General features: G+C 65.9%; 2 protein-coding genes across 2 annotated transcripts; both read right to left on the bottom strand.

Moving 5' to 3' along the window:
* Window positions 1-31: 31 nt before the first annotated feature.
* FDPS (farnesyl diphosphate synthase) lies at window positions 32-2,948 on the bottom strand. Its single transcript, XM_080570416.1, has 9 exons — window positions 2,653-2,948; window positions 2,215-2,355; window positions 2,053-2,133; window positions 1,820-1,942; window positions 1,494-1,582; window positions 1,151-1,223; window positions 925-1,002; window positions 716-850; window positions 32-433 (listed from the first exon to the last, which is right to left on the bottom strand). Exons 1-9 carry the CDS (start codon window positions 2,791-2,793, stop codon window positions 233-235), a joined length of 1,062 nt encoding a protein of 353 aa, XP_080426542.1. The 5' UTR covers window positions 2,794-2,948; the 3' UTR covers window positions 32-232.
* Window positions 2,949-4,127: 1,179 nt separating this feature from the next.
* HCN3 (hyperpolarization activated cyclic nucleotide gated potassium channel 3) lies at window positions 4,128-13,748 on the bottom strand. Its single transcript, XM_080569723.1, has 8 exons — window positions 13,313-13,748; window positions 10,797-11,226; window positions 10,478-10,639; window positions 9,810-10,028; window positions 9,240-9,386; window positions 8,911-9,151; window positions 8,164-8,328; window positions 4,128-7,674 (listed from the first exon to the last, which is right to left on the bottom strand). Exons 1-8 carry the CDS (start codon window positions 13,639-13,641, stop codon window positions 6,530-6,532), a joined length of 2,838 nt encoding a protein of 945 aa, XP_080425849.1. The 5' UTR covers window positions 13,642-13,748; the 3' UTR covers window positions 4,128-6,529.
* Window positions 13,749-13,995: the final 247 nt, after the last annotated feature.

Here is a 13,995-nt window from a genome sequence, read left to right as displayed (position 1 = left end):
CCCCAGCGTCAGCGAACACAAGAGGCAGCAGAACGGCAATAAATTACGTTTATTGGCAGCAGGCCTGGCGGCCCGAGCACCGGGAGGGGGGCTGCTACGCGCCGCGCCGCCCTCCACCGCAAGGCAGCAGGGCGGTGGCGGGGGGGGCACCGGCACGCACCCAGCACCAGGGCTGCCAGCCCACCCCTGGCAGCAGAGGCCAGAGTTCACCAACAGGCCCGCCAGCCCCCCATCACTTCTGTCGTTTGTAAATCTTCTGAGCTAGGCCAAGGAAAATCTCCTTAGGGAGCCGGTTTGCGTGCTTGTTGATCAGTTCTTGCAGGCGCTGATAGCTCTTCTCCTCGTACTCCTGGAAAGCAGCCTTCATGCCTAGAGTCTCGTAGAGCTCCTTCACCTTAGCCACCTTCTCTGGCTCCTTACGGCCGTAGTTCTCCTGAGGAGGCACCAGAATGAGTAAGTCTGGCGTTTAGCTTATGGCTACGACAACAGCTGCTCCTTCAAAACGTGGCAAGAGTCACCTCTTCTGCTTTGTTTGTGTCTTACAGTGCTCAGAACAACTGAGCCTCCTCCCACCCAGGTACCACCACTGCTGCAATGCTTAGCGCAGCTTTCCAGGTACACCTTACAGCTCTACACCTCCTCTACACTGTGCCCTTAGGCAGGGAGTCCGTGTTACCTCTCCCACCGTGTCCAGAGGGGTTCTGCAAGGCATTACCTCCAGGATCTTCCTCTGATCTGGTGTGACCCGCCGCAGGCACTCCACCACCAGCCAGCTGCACTTATTGTCCTGGATATCAGTGCCAACCTTCCCTGTTAGTGCCGGGTCACCAAAGCAGTCCAGGTAATCATCCTGTACAAAGACAGAAACATGAGCACCACAACCACCGTCTTACAAGTCCTGAGGGACTGGGAGGCGCCTTGTACCTGGATCTGAAAGAATTCACCCATCTCCAGCAAGATTGCTTTGGCGTTGTCGTGTTCCTCCTTACTGTCAATACCAGTCTAATAGGGAGAAGGAATTAAAAAAAGACAGAAAGCCTTCCAGTATTTGTTTTTACATCTTCATCTCCCAGACCACCTGCTCTCTTAGACAGCCTTATGCTGTTTAGGCACTGCCTTTCTCCCCTTAACTCCTTTCCACAGGACTCACCATGTACATGGCAGCAGCCACTGGCAGGTAGAAGGAATAAAACGCGGTCTTGTACTTAACGATTGCCTTATACCTGTGGGAGGGGAATCACATTTAGTGAGAAATCCCAGGCCTTCCCCTCCCACTGGTGCTCAGCAAATCAAAGACAGCAGGAAAAGAGCAGCATCTCCCTCTAAACCACCTCCAAGTTCTGACAGCAAACAAAGATTTGGTCTGGACTTTGGTCTGATAGACGACAGCAGAATTTTAGCAAGCTGGTTGTCTCCTTCACAGTCCAGAAGGGCCAGCAGCAGAGCCACCCAGCCAGCATTGGGCTGGCATCTGTCCCCTCCAATTTCTTCACCTTTGCTCACTGAAGCGATTCAAATCCACCTGGGTGACAGGAGCAGTGATGAGGTCCAGCATCTGCCCCAGCTCAGTTTGGTAGCCAGTCTGAAGAGGAAACGTTTAAGGATTTGTTCACGCGGTCCCCAGAAAAGTCCCAACAGTACAGTAAAAACCCTGAAGTTCAGCCCCATTTTAGCTCCTTGCCAAGGCTGAGCAAGGGTGCATATTTTTGGTGGGATGCCCAAGGACTTAGAGAGCAGACTAAGAGCCACACGCTGTCAAATAGGACTGGGACTAGTCCCGAGATAGGTCCATGGAAGGAGACATGGGGGGCAGCCTCACCTGCAGGAAGAGCTCCAGCAGGTGCAGGTAGTACGGGCGCTCCCCGCAGTACTTCTTCAGCATCCTGTAGACGGATGACTCGAGGAGGAAGGCATCATTGATCGCATCCAACCCAATTCCCTCCTGCACCAGGAGGACAAGAAGAGGCTGGGTTGCAGCACACCCAACCTTGCGGCACCCCCGCGCCCCCCCCCCAGCAGGCAGCAGCGTCCCAGCACCGCGGCTGCTCTCACCTTCTTGTACCAGCAAAGCTGCCCCCGGCGCGTCAGGGACTGGTCCATGATGTCATCGGACACCAGGAAAAAGGCTTGGAACTGCAAAAGGCTGGGTTAGGGGGCAGCTGGGGGACGGGAGCCCTCAGAGGCGCAGGGCGCGGCCCCGTGCCCCACTCTCACCAGCTCGATGCACCAGCCGACGGCCAGGGCACACCGGAGGCTCTCGGGGTCCTGCTGCTGGGGGCCCGCCAGCTCCCGGAAGGCTGCGAGCACCGTCAGCCCCCGGTTGTACTTCCCGCCCGGCACGTTGTACTCCAGCACCTGCGGGGAGAGGCGAGCGGGCAGCCCCCGGCCTCACCGGGACCCCCCCGGGACCTCCCCCGGGCCTCACTGGGACCCCCTTAGGAACTCCTCCCGGCCTCACCGGGATCACCGGGACCCCTCCAGGCCCCATCGGGACCCCTCCAGGACCTCCCCCGGCCTCACCGGGACCCCCTCAGGACCTCCCCCGGCCTCACCGGGACCCCCTCAGGACCCCCCCTCCGGGCCTCACCGGGACCCCCCCAAGCCCCCCGCCCGGGCCTTACCGGGACCCCCCCGGGACCCCCCCGCCCTCACCTCCTTCAGGCGGACCACGGCGTCGCCCACCTCGGGGTGCCCCAGCCCGTCCCCGGTGAGGTCGCGGACCACCTGCGGGAAGAAGCCCACGAACTCCTCCCGCTCGGCGCCCGCCGCCCGCCGCGCCCCGTCCCCGCTCATCGCGCCCTGCCCGCACCGGACCCCTCGGCTCCGCTCGTCCGCGCGCCCTCGCGACCTCCGAGGGCGGCTCCGCCCCGGCGCCGGGCGCGGGGCTCGCCGGGGCGCGTAGTCCGGAGCCGGGGGAGCCCCGCGAGCCGCACAGCAGAGCGGACTACAACTCCCGGCGCACCCCGCGAGGAGGGGGAGGAGCCAGCGGGAGGCCGCGCCTGGCGCCTGCATTCATTGGCCCGCTCCATCGCATGAAGATGGAACCAAGGAGGCTCAGCCAATAGGAGAGCGGGGGGGGCGGGACCGAGCCGTGCGATTGGTGAAGGGAGGGAATGGAGCGAGGGCGCGGCTGCAGCGCGGGGGCGGGGCCGGGCACCGGGGCCGGGGCCGGGGCCGGGGCCGGGGCCGGGGCCGGGGCCGGGGCCGGGGCCGGGGCCGGGGCCGGGGCCGGGGCCGGGGCCGGGGCCGTTCCCGTTCCCGTCCCGCGTTGGGTTCCCGGCCCGGTGGGGGCCGTGGCTCGGTGTGGGACGCACGAGCCGGGATCGTCTTTGCCAGGGAGCCGTCGGCACAGCCTGGCCCCTTCAGGGGGCCGGGGCCGGGGGAACCGGCGGCTTCCACGCGCCCCTGCCCCGCCTCGCCCCGGTGTAACCGGGAATAACGGGGTGAGGGAGGGGCCGCCGGTGGGCCCGGGGCTCCTCGGGCGTCAGCGAGCCTCATCCTTGTTGGGGGCTGCCCCGGTGCTGCTGCCCGCGGCTGGGCACGGCGCGGGGGCGTGCCCGTGGTGCCCGTGCCCAGTGCCCGGTGCCGGCGGTGCCGGCGCAGGGGCGGAGCCACCGGGCACAGGCCCGAGCCGAGCCCCGTGCAGGGTGTGCTGGCACGGCGGAACGGGGGCTGAGCACCGCAAACCACCCCCCCCCCAGCCCACCCCGTGCTGCGTGACCTTCATTTAATCTGTTTAATGCCCGCAGCCTGCTCCGCGAGCAGGGTCAAGCCCCCCCCCCCCCCCCCCCCCCCGAATTAATAAACGGAAGGGAAATGCAAGGGGAAAATAACCAAAGATTAAACATTAATCCCCCGGGGCCCAAATGCCTGGTGGGGTGAGGGGAAGGGGGGGGGATCTGCGGCCGTTCTGCTCCTCCTGTGGTGCCCGAGGTTGTGGGGCCGGGCGGAGGCACCCCAAGATGCTCCTCGGGGTTTCCCATCTGCTCCTGGCTGTCAGGGGAAGGCAATTAAATCCTGCTGTTAGCAAGGAGCGGGGCTGCCCCTCTGCGGTACCCCACCGCTGCCCCATCGCATCCTCGCGGGCAAGGCACCGGCTGCACTGAAGGAGGCTCCCCCAGACCAGCTCAGAATCTCTCTTTATTATTTAAATCCATTATGTACAACGACCAAAAAATAAATAATAATTAAAAAAAAAAAAAAGAAAAAAAAAACGCCTTTAAATTCTCTGCAATATGAAAACTACAAGCTCTGTACATCGACTGCCGTGAGTGCAAGAGTGAAGGATCATGGTCTTTGGTGACGAGACTCGCGCCCACCCACGCCACAGAGACGCGCGCGTGGCCGGCAGCCCCAGCCCTGGCCCCCCCCAGCCGCCCCCCTCTCGCCTCCCCTCGGGGCCGGGACGCCAGGGTCCTGCCAGCCGGGGGCACGAGCTGCCGCAGCTCGCAGCAGGCGCTGGTCGCCACGGTGGAGCCGGCCGCAGCGGTGACCGGAGCGCGGGGTGGCTCCGGCTCCTGGCGTGGGTCTGCGGCCGTGGGGAGGGGTCACCGGCAGCACGGCTGGCAGAAATGGTGCCGCACCCGGTGCCACCCAGCCTGGCCCACGCGCTCTGTGAGGAACACCTATGATGACCACTAAAACATCTACAACACGGGGCGTAAACACGGCCTGGGGGACGTCTGACTGCGTGGCCCGGCCGCAGACCCCTTCCCGAGGGGCTGCCGGGGAGACACCGACCATGGGGATAGAGCGGGACGCAGGGGCTGGATGGGGAAGGGGAGTTCAAGTCCATGAAAAAAAAAGGCAGTGCTGGACATCCCCTCCGACAGACACGCTAATGGATTCCCACCGGGCTGCTGCGCCCTGAGGGCTTGGCTCCCGGAGCAGCCAAGTGGTTCAGACTGGTCCCAATATCCCAAAACACGAGGGGGGAGAACTGAAGAACTCACTTCAAGAAGTACTGCATGAAACAAAACCCTCGCCCACTGCGCCAGGCGGCTGGGGCCACGCGTGCCAGGGCCACTGGGTCCCCCGGGCCCCGCTCAGCGGCAGCCAAGCCCCAGAGCGCGACTACAAGCCATGGTTCCTGACTCTAGTAGTGGAAAGCAGCTCGCACAGCGCAGCGGGGTCGGGAGGGAACACTACTCTAACCAGGACTGGTAACGCGGTTGAGCCCAAAGCAACACTGTAAGCAGAGCTCAGCTGCTCGGCAGAGCCACGACTCGAACACACACGGATGACTACTGGCTCCGGAGGGGGAGTCGGGGTTGGCTGCAGAGCCCCCAAGCCCCTGCCCTTCTGTGTGGGAAGGGCGAGGGGAGGCAGCCCCACAGCCCCACACGCCACCCAGGCGCTGCCCGGGGTTGGTGTCTCCTCAAGACCACCTTCTGCTCGCTGCGGCACTGATGATCAGCCTCTCCAGGCGGTCCATAAAGGGGACCGCAGCACAGGGCGTGAGGGGAGCAAAGCCCGGAGCACGCATCCCCCCTGGAGCTGCGGGCAGCCGGATTGCCCCCGCGCTGCTTCCGCATGGGAGCACGGCCAAGGGCCTGGGCTTGGTGCCCAGGTACGGGGCAGAGCCCCGCCAGGCACATCCCAGCCCCGGTGAGCTGCCAGCGGAGCTTCGGCAGGGCCACGCGCTCCACAGAGGCCTTGCAGCACCTCAGAGGTGAGGCCTGCAAAGCCAGGCAGAGGCACCCCGGGGGATGCTGTGGAGGCAGAGCTGTCTGCCCCTGGCTTTGGCACTTGGCACACCAGGGCGTCCGCCTGGCTGGCACAGGGCTCCAGCACCACCAGGGCCCGACACTGAGCCCCGAGCGTGGCTGCTGGCACCTCGGGGAGCGGGGACCTGGCCCCCGCCCGGCCCCAGGTACCCGCGCTCTGCCTGCCCGGTGAGACCCCACAGTGGGCTCCAGCCCCCTCTGCCCCCAGCACCAGCAGGCTGCTGGCTCTCTCCCCTCTCCCAAAAAGCCAAAGCGCTGGGCACCTGCAGGGATGGAGGTGGGGATGCTGCAGGTGCTGTTGTGGGAGGACGAGCCCAGCGGAGCCTGCCAGCATCGCCCCAGCCCCGAGGAGAGGCTGCAGGGTGCGAGGGCAGAGCAGAGAGGGGCCCAGCCCCGAAGGAGTAGCTGTGGGGAGCTGGGCTCCCCTGGGAGGCCTGGATTTGGGGCGAGGGCTCCAGCTTTGCCTGCTGCCTCCAGGAGGAGGGTAGGTGGCAGGATGGAAACGGTGATGGAGCGGGTGGGGAGAGCAAGGGCATGGTCCTGCTCTCAGGACACTCGGGAGAGCCCCCTCCTCATCCTGCCAGGCCAGCTCCTGGGGCTGCTCCAAGCCCACCCCTGCTGCGTCCCCAGCACCCAGCACGGCCGGTGCACGTCCCCGTGCCCTGACTCTCACCTCACCTTCCCTCGGACACAGCCAGGCCTCCACAAGGTGCTCTGCCTCTCCTGCTGCCTCCGCTCTCCTCCCGCGGGTGCCACCCGGGTGCCCGTCTCTCTCTTACCCGTGCACGGGTGCTGCCGGGGGCTCACATGTTGGATGGGAGCTTGGGCTTCCCCGTTTCCACCTCAGGGCTGAAGGCCACGGAGCCCTTGCGGGAGGGAGCTGCTGCCTGCCTGGGTGCAGAGACTGGGGACTGCGGGGTGGACGCTCCTGCCACGGAGCGGCTCGCTTGAGCCAGCGATCCTGAAGGCATCTGCTGCGGGTGTGCTGGCTGGCCTGCGATCCCCGGACATGGCTTGGCGAGGAGTCCGGCTACCGAGGGAGAGGATCTGCGGGCCAGGTTCCCCACGGATTTCCTCCCCTGCTGCAAGGAGCTCCCGTCTGCTTGCTGAGCAACCTTGTTGGGCAAGGAGGGCTGGGAGGCCGAGAGGAGACGGACATCCTGGGTGAGCCGCCCCACCGGCAGGCCCTGGATGCTCCTGTGCTTCACCAGCTGCTGGGGCTGCATCAGAAGTGAGATGTGGGAGCCGGTGGCCCGGGACAGGCTGTAGTGGAGAGTTCTCCCCGCCAGCAGCGCCTGCTCCGAGCTGGGGGACGGCGCCCCCGCCGCCTGCTGCAGCAGAGAAGTGGAAACTGAGGTGCCCCGGGACTTGGAGAGCTGGGGCTGGGATCCTGCCGGGGGCTGCTTGGCCGCTGCCGGCAGCTCTCCCTTCTGCGGCGCGCGCGGCAAGGGCTGCCCCCCGTGGCTTGGTCGCTGGCCCCCGCCTTCCAGGGGTGCCTGGGACTGGACCATCGGGGAGGAAGGCGAACCGGCGGCCGGTGTCTGCAGGTGGGACTGCGCCCCCGACGGGGAGCTGACAGAGGAGGGCCGGGAGCCCCCCAGGCTGGGCTGGGACCTGCGCACCTGCTTCGTCAGCAGGGTGGCCTCAGGTGACAGCGGGCTGGAGATGGAGGAGGGCGGCAGGAAGATGTGGGCCTGCAGGCTGTGTTGGTGAGTCAAGGCAATGGCCACGTTGGTGGTGGCAGCGGCTGTCTGCAGGGGCGCGTGCACCAGCGGCTCCCAGATCACCGGCTTGCCGCTCAGCTCCCGGCCCATCGTCATCTGCTGCAGCTCTTGGATGTTGTGGGCCACATCCTGGTCGTGCTTCACAATCTGCTGGATCATCTCGTTGTTCATGGGCCCCGAGCTGTGCTCAGCTCGCTTGCGGAGCAAGATGGAGTTCTTCTTCCCTGGGTGAGAGGTAGCGGTGTCACCCACCCTAGGAGCTCTCGGGGACACCGTGCAGGGCAGGGTGACGGTGGGGAAGGGACAATAAAACCTCACTGCTTTACCAAATGGAAGCAAGGCTTTGGGGAGGGTCCTGGCTTCGGCACAGAGGGAGAAGCAGGGGCAAAACAGAGCCCAAAGGATGATCCCAAAGGCTCCGGGCTGGGGGCTGGAGTCTGTGGTCCCACTTGTACTCAGCAGGCAAGGGGGGACGAGGACGAGCAGCTGGCCAATGCCAGACAGTGCAAATACGTGTAGGGAGGGTGACAGCCCCACCCTGGGCAGCTCATCAGCATTGCCCAGATCCTGTCTGGGAGGAAAGAGGGGCCCTGGTGGCAGACTGCATCCCTGTGCTCCCCCTCCTCACCGCTGAGGACCCGTGAGGCTGGGGTGCCGGGACCCTGGGAGCAGATACAGAGGTGGCTGCGCGGGGCACAGGGGCCACTCCTCACCTATGCGGTCCAGCCGGTCCATGGCCACCGTCTCGAAGGCCCTGCGCATCATGGGGTACTCCTCCAGCACCTCATTGAAATTATCCACCGAGAGGGAGTAGAGGCGGCAGTAAGTGTCAGCTCGCACGCTGGCCGTCCGCCTGCCCCGTGTCAGCAGGCAGATTTCTGCAGGGAGAGAGATTCGGGTGGCGGGGTGATGCAGCCATCCGTCCCCTCCCCAGCAACCTTCCCAGAGCGGGGACAGGACTGCCTAGCGCTCCCACAGGAACAGCACGGCTCAGGAGAAGGAGCGAAGCCAGGAGCCTGGACAGCCACAGCCGTGCCCTGGGCCACGCACAACCTGTTCCTCCCTCCCTGGGCCACGGAGACATCCCTGGATGCAGCTCCTGCAGTCACCCGACCCAGTTCTCTCCCAGAACTGTGCTTGTAGCCCATAAACTTGGCCCAGCTGCTCTGCTCTAAACACCTCTGCTTTATGGCCAGAGGCTGGCTGGGTGGATGCCCCCTTTGGCCAAGACAGCCAGAATTCAGGGCTCTCTGACTGCTGGTTCCCCTGATTCACCCTGTGGGACAAGACACCCTGCAAGAACCAGGGAGGTGGACTTCTGAGCCCCAGAAACCCCAAGTGAGGTGGACGCCCAGCCTTTGGCACTGGTGCTGAGGGGATGGACAGAGGGTGCAAGCATCGCGTATCCCCCAGCAGCTCTCACTTCCCTCTGCTCTCCAAGCCCCTCAGCACAGCCTCACCCCCAAAGTAGGAGCCATCAGACAGCTTTGTCTCCTTGTTGCCCTTGGTGAGGATGCTGACCACCCCGTGCTGGATGAAGTACATCTTTTTGCCCACAGTGCCCTCGCGGATGATGAAGTCTCCAGGCTGGAAGACCTCGAAGCGCAGTTTGGTTAGCATGGCTGTCACGAAGTTGGGGTCCGCGTTGGCGAACAGGGGCATGTTGGCCACCAGGTTGCGGCAGTTGAAGTTGATGATCTCCTGTGGGGTGAGGAGCAGGTCAGCGCTGACCCCAGCAAGCACTGCCCTCCTTCCCCCACGCCGCCAGCACTGGGGTGCCTGCCCATACCTCCTTAAGTGGCTCGCTGAGCTCCCCCAGGATGTTCTCCTCATCAAACATCTTGCCCTGGTAGCGGTGCTCGTAATACTCGTGGATGCGCTGGCGCGTGTCCCCAGGCAGCTTGTGGAATGACATGTACTGCTCCACTTGCTTGTACTGCGGGTACAGGAGAGAGCCACGCTGGGCTGCGCTGAAACGAGCTGCGCCATGCCAGGGCTGGCAGCACTGCCGGCTCACGCCTTCCCTCCCCTTGGTGGTGAGAAGCAGCCGCTGCCGGAGCTGGGATCCGGCCACACGAGACCCCCGTGCGCTCAGGGCAGAGAGGGTCCCACGGCAGAGGCCAGGATGCGGGCCTCACTATGCTAGGGTGAACCCCGGCACAATGAGTGGGGTGTCCCTATCCAAACAGGGAGCCTGCCCCCCTGACACCCCCACCTCCTGAGCGGGCAGCAAGGGCAGAGAGCAGGGCAGGAGGCTGCAGGGCAGGGAGCCCGCACCGAGCAGGTTTTGGAGCTCGACCCACTTGTGCCGGGATGACTTCCCCCAGGATCCAGGCACTCTCTCCAGCACCCTGCTGACCTTCTCCTGGTACTGGCGCCGGGACGAGTCCAGCGACTGGATGAGCGCGGTGGCGTGGCCGATGAACATGGCGTAGCAGGTGGCTCCCACGATCATGCTCAGCATCGTGAGCCAGACGTCGGTCATACCCTCGGGCGCCTGCTGGCCATAGCCAATGCACAGCATGTGGCTCATGGCCTTGAACAGGGCGTGCGAGTACTGCTTCCCCCAGGAGTCGTTCTGCAGAAGAGGGAACAGCAGCGCTGGGGGGCTCTGTCGGAAGGAGCCGCTGGGCCGAACCGTCCAGTTCCCCCTCCCCGCAGCCAGGGAAAAGGTATTTGATGTGGCCACGACCGAAGGGCAGAGCTCTGCCCGGGGAAGAGGATCAGGGACTGTGACTGCCTCTGGGGGAGCAGACAGGAGCCCCGGTGCCCCGTTCCCTCCTGGCAGGGCACAGGGGATTCCCCTGGCTGGTCCAACTCCAGCAGCAGCCAAGGTGCGCTGAGACAGGAAGAGGATGCAGAGATTCCCCCCACACCATCTCACTGCTGCTCCGCAGCACACGGATCCGCCGGGCAGCTCTGGGGGCTGAGTGTGCCCCGGCGTTTGAGCGTTTGAGACGTGCAACCACCTCCTCTCCTCCCCCTGGTGGATGCAGCACCGGTATCGCCCCCGCCCGGGGCACTCACCACCATGCGGTTGATGGAGACCCAGCAGTCCTCAGGGAAGTCTTGCAACATTGGCACCAGGAACTGGAGGCACCCATCCCAGTGACACAGCAGCAGCATCATGCCGATGAGGTTGAAGATCCTCACCACAGCACTCGCCAGGTCGTAAGTCATATGGAAGATCTGGGGAAGAGGCAGGAGCGCAGCTACAGAGAAACTGTCTCCTTCCCCAGTACGGTCGCTTGAACTCCCTCCTCCAGCCAGCCGGACCCCACAGCCAGAGATCCCTGACCTGCCCCGAGACCCTGCCCCGGGCCTGGGACCTCCGAGTGACCCTCACCTCCTCCCACTGGTGGATGTAGCGGATGAGGCGTGAGAGGCGCAGCAGGCGCAGCAGGCTGAGGATCTTGGTGAAGCGGACGATGCGCAAGGCCCGCGCTGTCTTGTAGACATCCGAATCCACCTGGGTCTCGAGGTCGACAATGAGGAAGATGTAGTCAACCGGGATGGAGGAGATGAAGTCAACCAGGAACCAGCTCTTCAGGTACTTCATTTTGATGGTGTGAGGGTCGAGGATGATCTCTGTGTTGTCCTCCACCACGATGCCTGTCCGGAAGTTCAGGACCAGGTCAGCCAGGAAGAAGGTGTCTGAAAGCACGTTGAAAACGATCCAGGGAGGGGTGTTCTCGTCCTTAAAGAAGGTGATGCCCACAGGCAGGATGATCAAATTCCCCACCATCAGGAGCAGCATGATGAGGTCCCAGTAAAACCTGCAGGAAGGGAGTGGGCAGGGAGCAGGAGGAGGGGTAGGACAGCCAGTTAGAAAAGAAACCCAGGACCGAAGCCAGAGTCCAACATGTCGCAGAGAGGAGAGCGCAGGGAGGACACGGGCTTTGCTCCCCAGAGCTCCCCGTCGTCCGCCAGCTCCCAACCACGGCCCAGGCTGGCTTAGAAGGATTTGGGATAAGCCTTGCTGCTTACACAAACCCAGTGCTGAGCTCCCAGGGCATCCGAGGGACTCGGGGCCAGGGAGGCACTTGGGACGGGAGCGTGGGGCAGCCGGGCAGGAGCGAAGCAAGGCCAGACAAGTGCCATCCCCATGGAGAAGGTGGAAGGAACGTGTCTGACCCCAAAAGGGTGCTTGAGAGCGGTGGGCAGGAGCCACACAGTGCTAGGCCTGCAGGAGCACCTCATCTGCCTCCTTCCTCTGAGAGAGGACAAGCTCAGAGGCTTCAGAAGAAAAACCATGAGGTCCCCAGCATCGGTTGATTAGAGTTTGACCGTGCCGTGAAATTCAGCATCCCCAGCCACACGTAAATGCTGCGTTTGCCTCCTTCATGCAAGCACACGTAATGCTCGGGGGGGCTTCCCAGCTCCACGCCCAAAGTTTTTACGGGATCTGGGAAAGAAAGCCCAGCTCCCGCCTTCGGGTGCCCCGCTCAGTCCCAGCTGAGGCTGGTGCTCCCTGCCCCCGGGGGCGAGGACCCCTCGCCCGTGTTAACGCTGTCTCAGCCACGGCCAGGGCTTGCTTGTGTCGGTGAGGAGGCACCGGCCAGGCAGAACGGAGCTGACCTGGCTGCACAAACACCTCCCGCACCCCAACTCTGCGCCCGGAATGGGAAAACAGCCTGCCCCCCCCCCCCCCCCCGCTGCCGGGCGCGCTCGATTCAGATTTAGGCTTAAGCTCTTTAGGGCAGGCCCCGTCCTTTACTCCGTGTCACGCCGAACACACAGGGCCCTGATCTCCGTGGCCTTTGAGTATCCACCTAATGTGATAAACACCGGCGTAATCCAGCCGGCTCGCTGCATGTCACCTTCACAGCGGGGTGAAGCTCCTGCAGAGCTCGGGCTCGCAAACCTTGGGGGGCAGCTTCCCCCCCCCAAAAAAGGTCCGTAAGGGCTTTGCGCCCCTCGGGGTCACGCTGGGGAGGCGCAGGGCAGTCTGCGAGGGGCAGAGCAGGCCCTGGAGGCTGCGGAGCTGCCCACAGGTGCCGGGGACCCGCGCCGGGTGCCAGCCCCACTCCGGAGCTCCTCGCCAGGCTGGGGACGTCGGCCGTGTCGCAGCTCGCCGTGGGAGATGACTGCCTCGCAGCTTCATCCCCCGTAGAGAAAGCCCACCCTATATGACTCAACATCCCCGTGACACCCAGTTCCTCCCACATCAGCCGGCCCTGCGCTCTTCCCGGCGATCCCGGTGACACGGTGAGCCAGGCCCGGCGCCTCGCAGCGCCCTGCCCTCTCCTCCTCCGGCAGCCCGGGGCTGCGGGGGGCCGGGGCCGGTGCTCGGGCAGGCTCCGCGGGCACCGTGTGGGGTCGGCGCGAGTCCTGCGCCCATTTGGAAATTCAAAGCGGTGTCAAGGGAGGAAACCTTTGCTTGGGGGCGAAACCAGGCGGCCCCTTCCTTCTCCTCGGCATGCCCGGAGCTGGGGGATGCCGGGGAGCTCCTTGCCCGGCGGGGAGCCCCGGGGGACCGGGGGGATACCGGAGACCGGGAAGGGGCTGAACCGGAGGAAACTTGGCTGAGTTATTGCGGGGCCGGCTTCGGACGCGCCCAGGGTGGGGAAGGGACCGGGGGGGGGGGGGGCTCGCGGTGCGGGCAGCGGGGTCGGAGCCTCGCCGGTCCCGGTTGCTCGAGGCCGCCTCCGCCCTCCGGGGCCCCCGTGAGGGGCCGGGGGAGCGCCGCGGCCGCCCCTCACTTGTTGCCCCGCCGGGCGCTGCCGGTGCGGCGGGGTCGGGAGGGAGCCGCGCTCAGCACCAGGGACAGCGGCGGAGGGGCCGGGCACCGGGCACCGGGCACCGAGCACCGGGCACCGGGGCCAGGCCCGTCCGGGGAGGGGAGCGGGGCCCGGGTCCCACCTGAAGTCGCTGTAGGGGTGGATGATCCAGGCGCCGGCCGACTTCACCCGCTGCCGCTCGATCTCCACGGCCCGGTGGCTGCCGAACATGCGCAGCGAGAACTTGTTCACGGCGGGCTGCAGCATGGCCCCGAGCTGCCGCTGCACGAACGTGCCCGCCGCCGCCGCCGCCGCCGCCTCGCCCTCCGCCACGATCTGCTCCGCCGCCGCCGGCGAGGCCGGGGCCGCGCCCGCCGCCCCCCGAGCGGCCGCCCCCGCCGCCGCCGCCTCCCCGTCCGCCACCGGCGGCTTCTCCCGGGGCTCGGGGCTCCGGCCCGGCGCCGCGTCCATGCCGCCGCCGCCGCCGCCGCCGCCGCCGCGCCTCACGTTTCCTTCAAACGCCCTTGCCCGGGCGCCCTGCCCGCCGCCCCGCCGCACATGCCCGGCCCCGGGCGGCCGCTCGCTCGCCGCCCCCGGCCTCTCGCTCACCGGCGCCCGCGGCCCCGGCGGCGCCCGCCTGTTGCGCACGCCCTGGCGCGGGCCCCGCGGCCGGGCCCCGCCGCCAGCGGGGAGGCGCCGGCGGCAGCGGAGCGGCGCCGAGCAACCGAGGCCCGGGCGGCGGCACCGGAGCGGCGGCGGCGGCGGCAGCGCGGGACCCCGCGGCGGGCGGGGCGGGGCGGGGCGGGGCGGGCGGGGCTCCGGGAG

The sequence above is a fragment of the Anser brachyrhynchus genome (assembly GCF_964034855.1).
Source record: "Anser brachyrhynchus genome assembly, chromosome: 28".
Classification (NCBI taxonomy): domain Eukaryota; kingdom Metazoa; phylum Chordata; class Aves; order Anseriformes; family Anatidae; genus Anser; species Anser brachyrhynchus.
The sequence above is the reverse complement of the archived record's forward strand: the minus strand, read 5'-3'. Positions and strand labels throughout refer to the sequence as shown.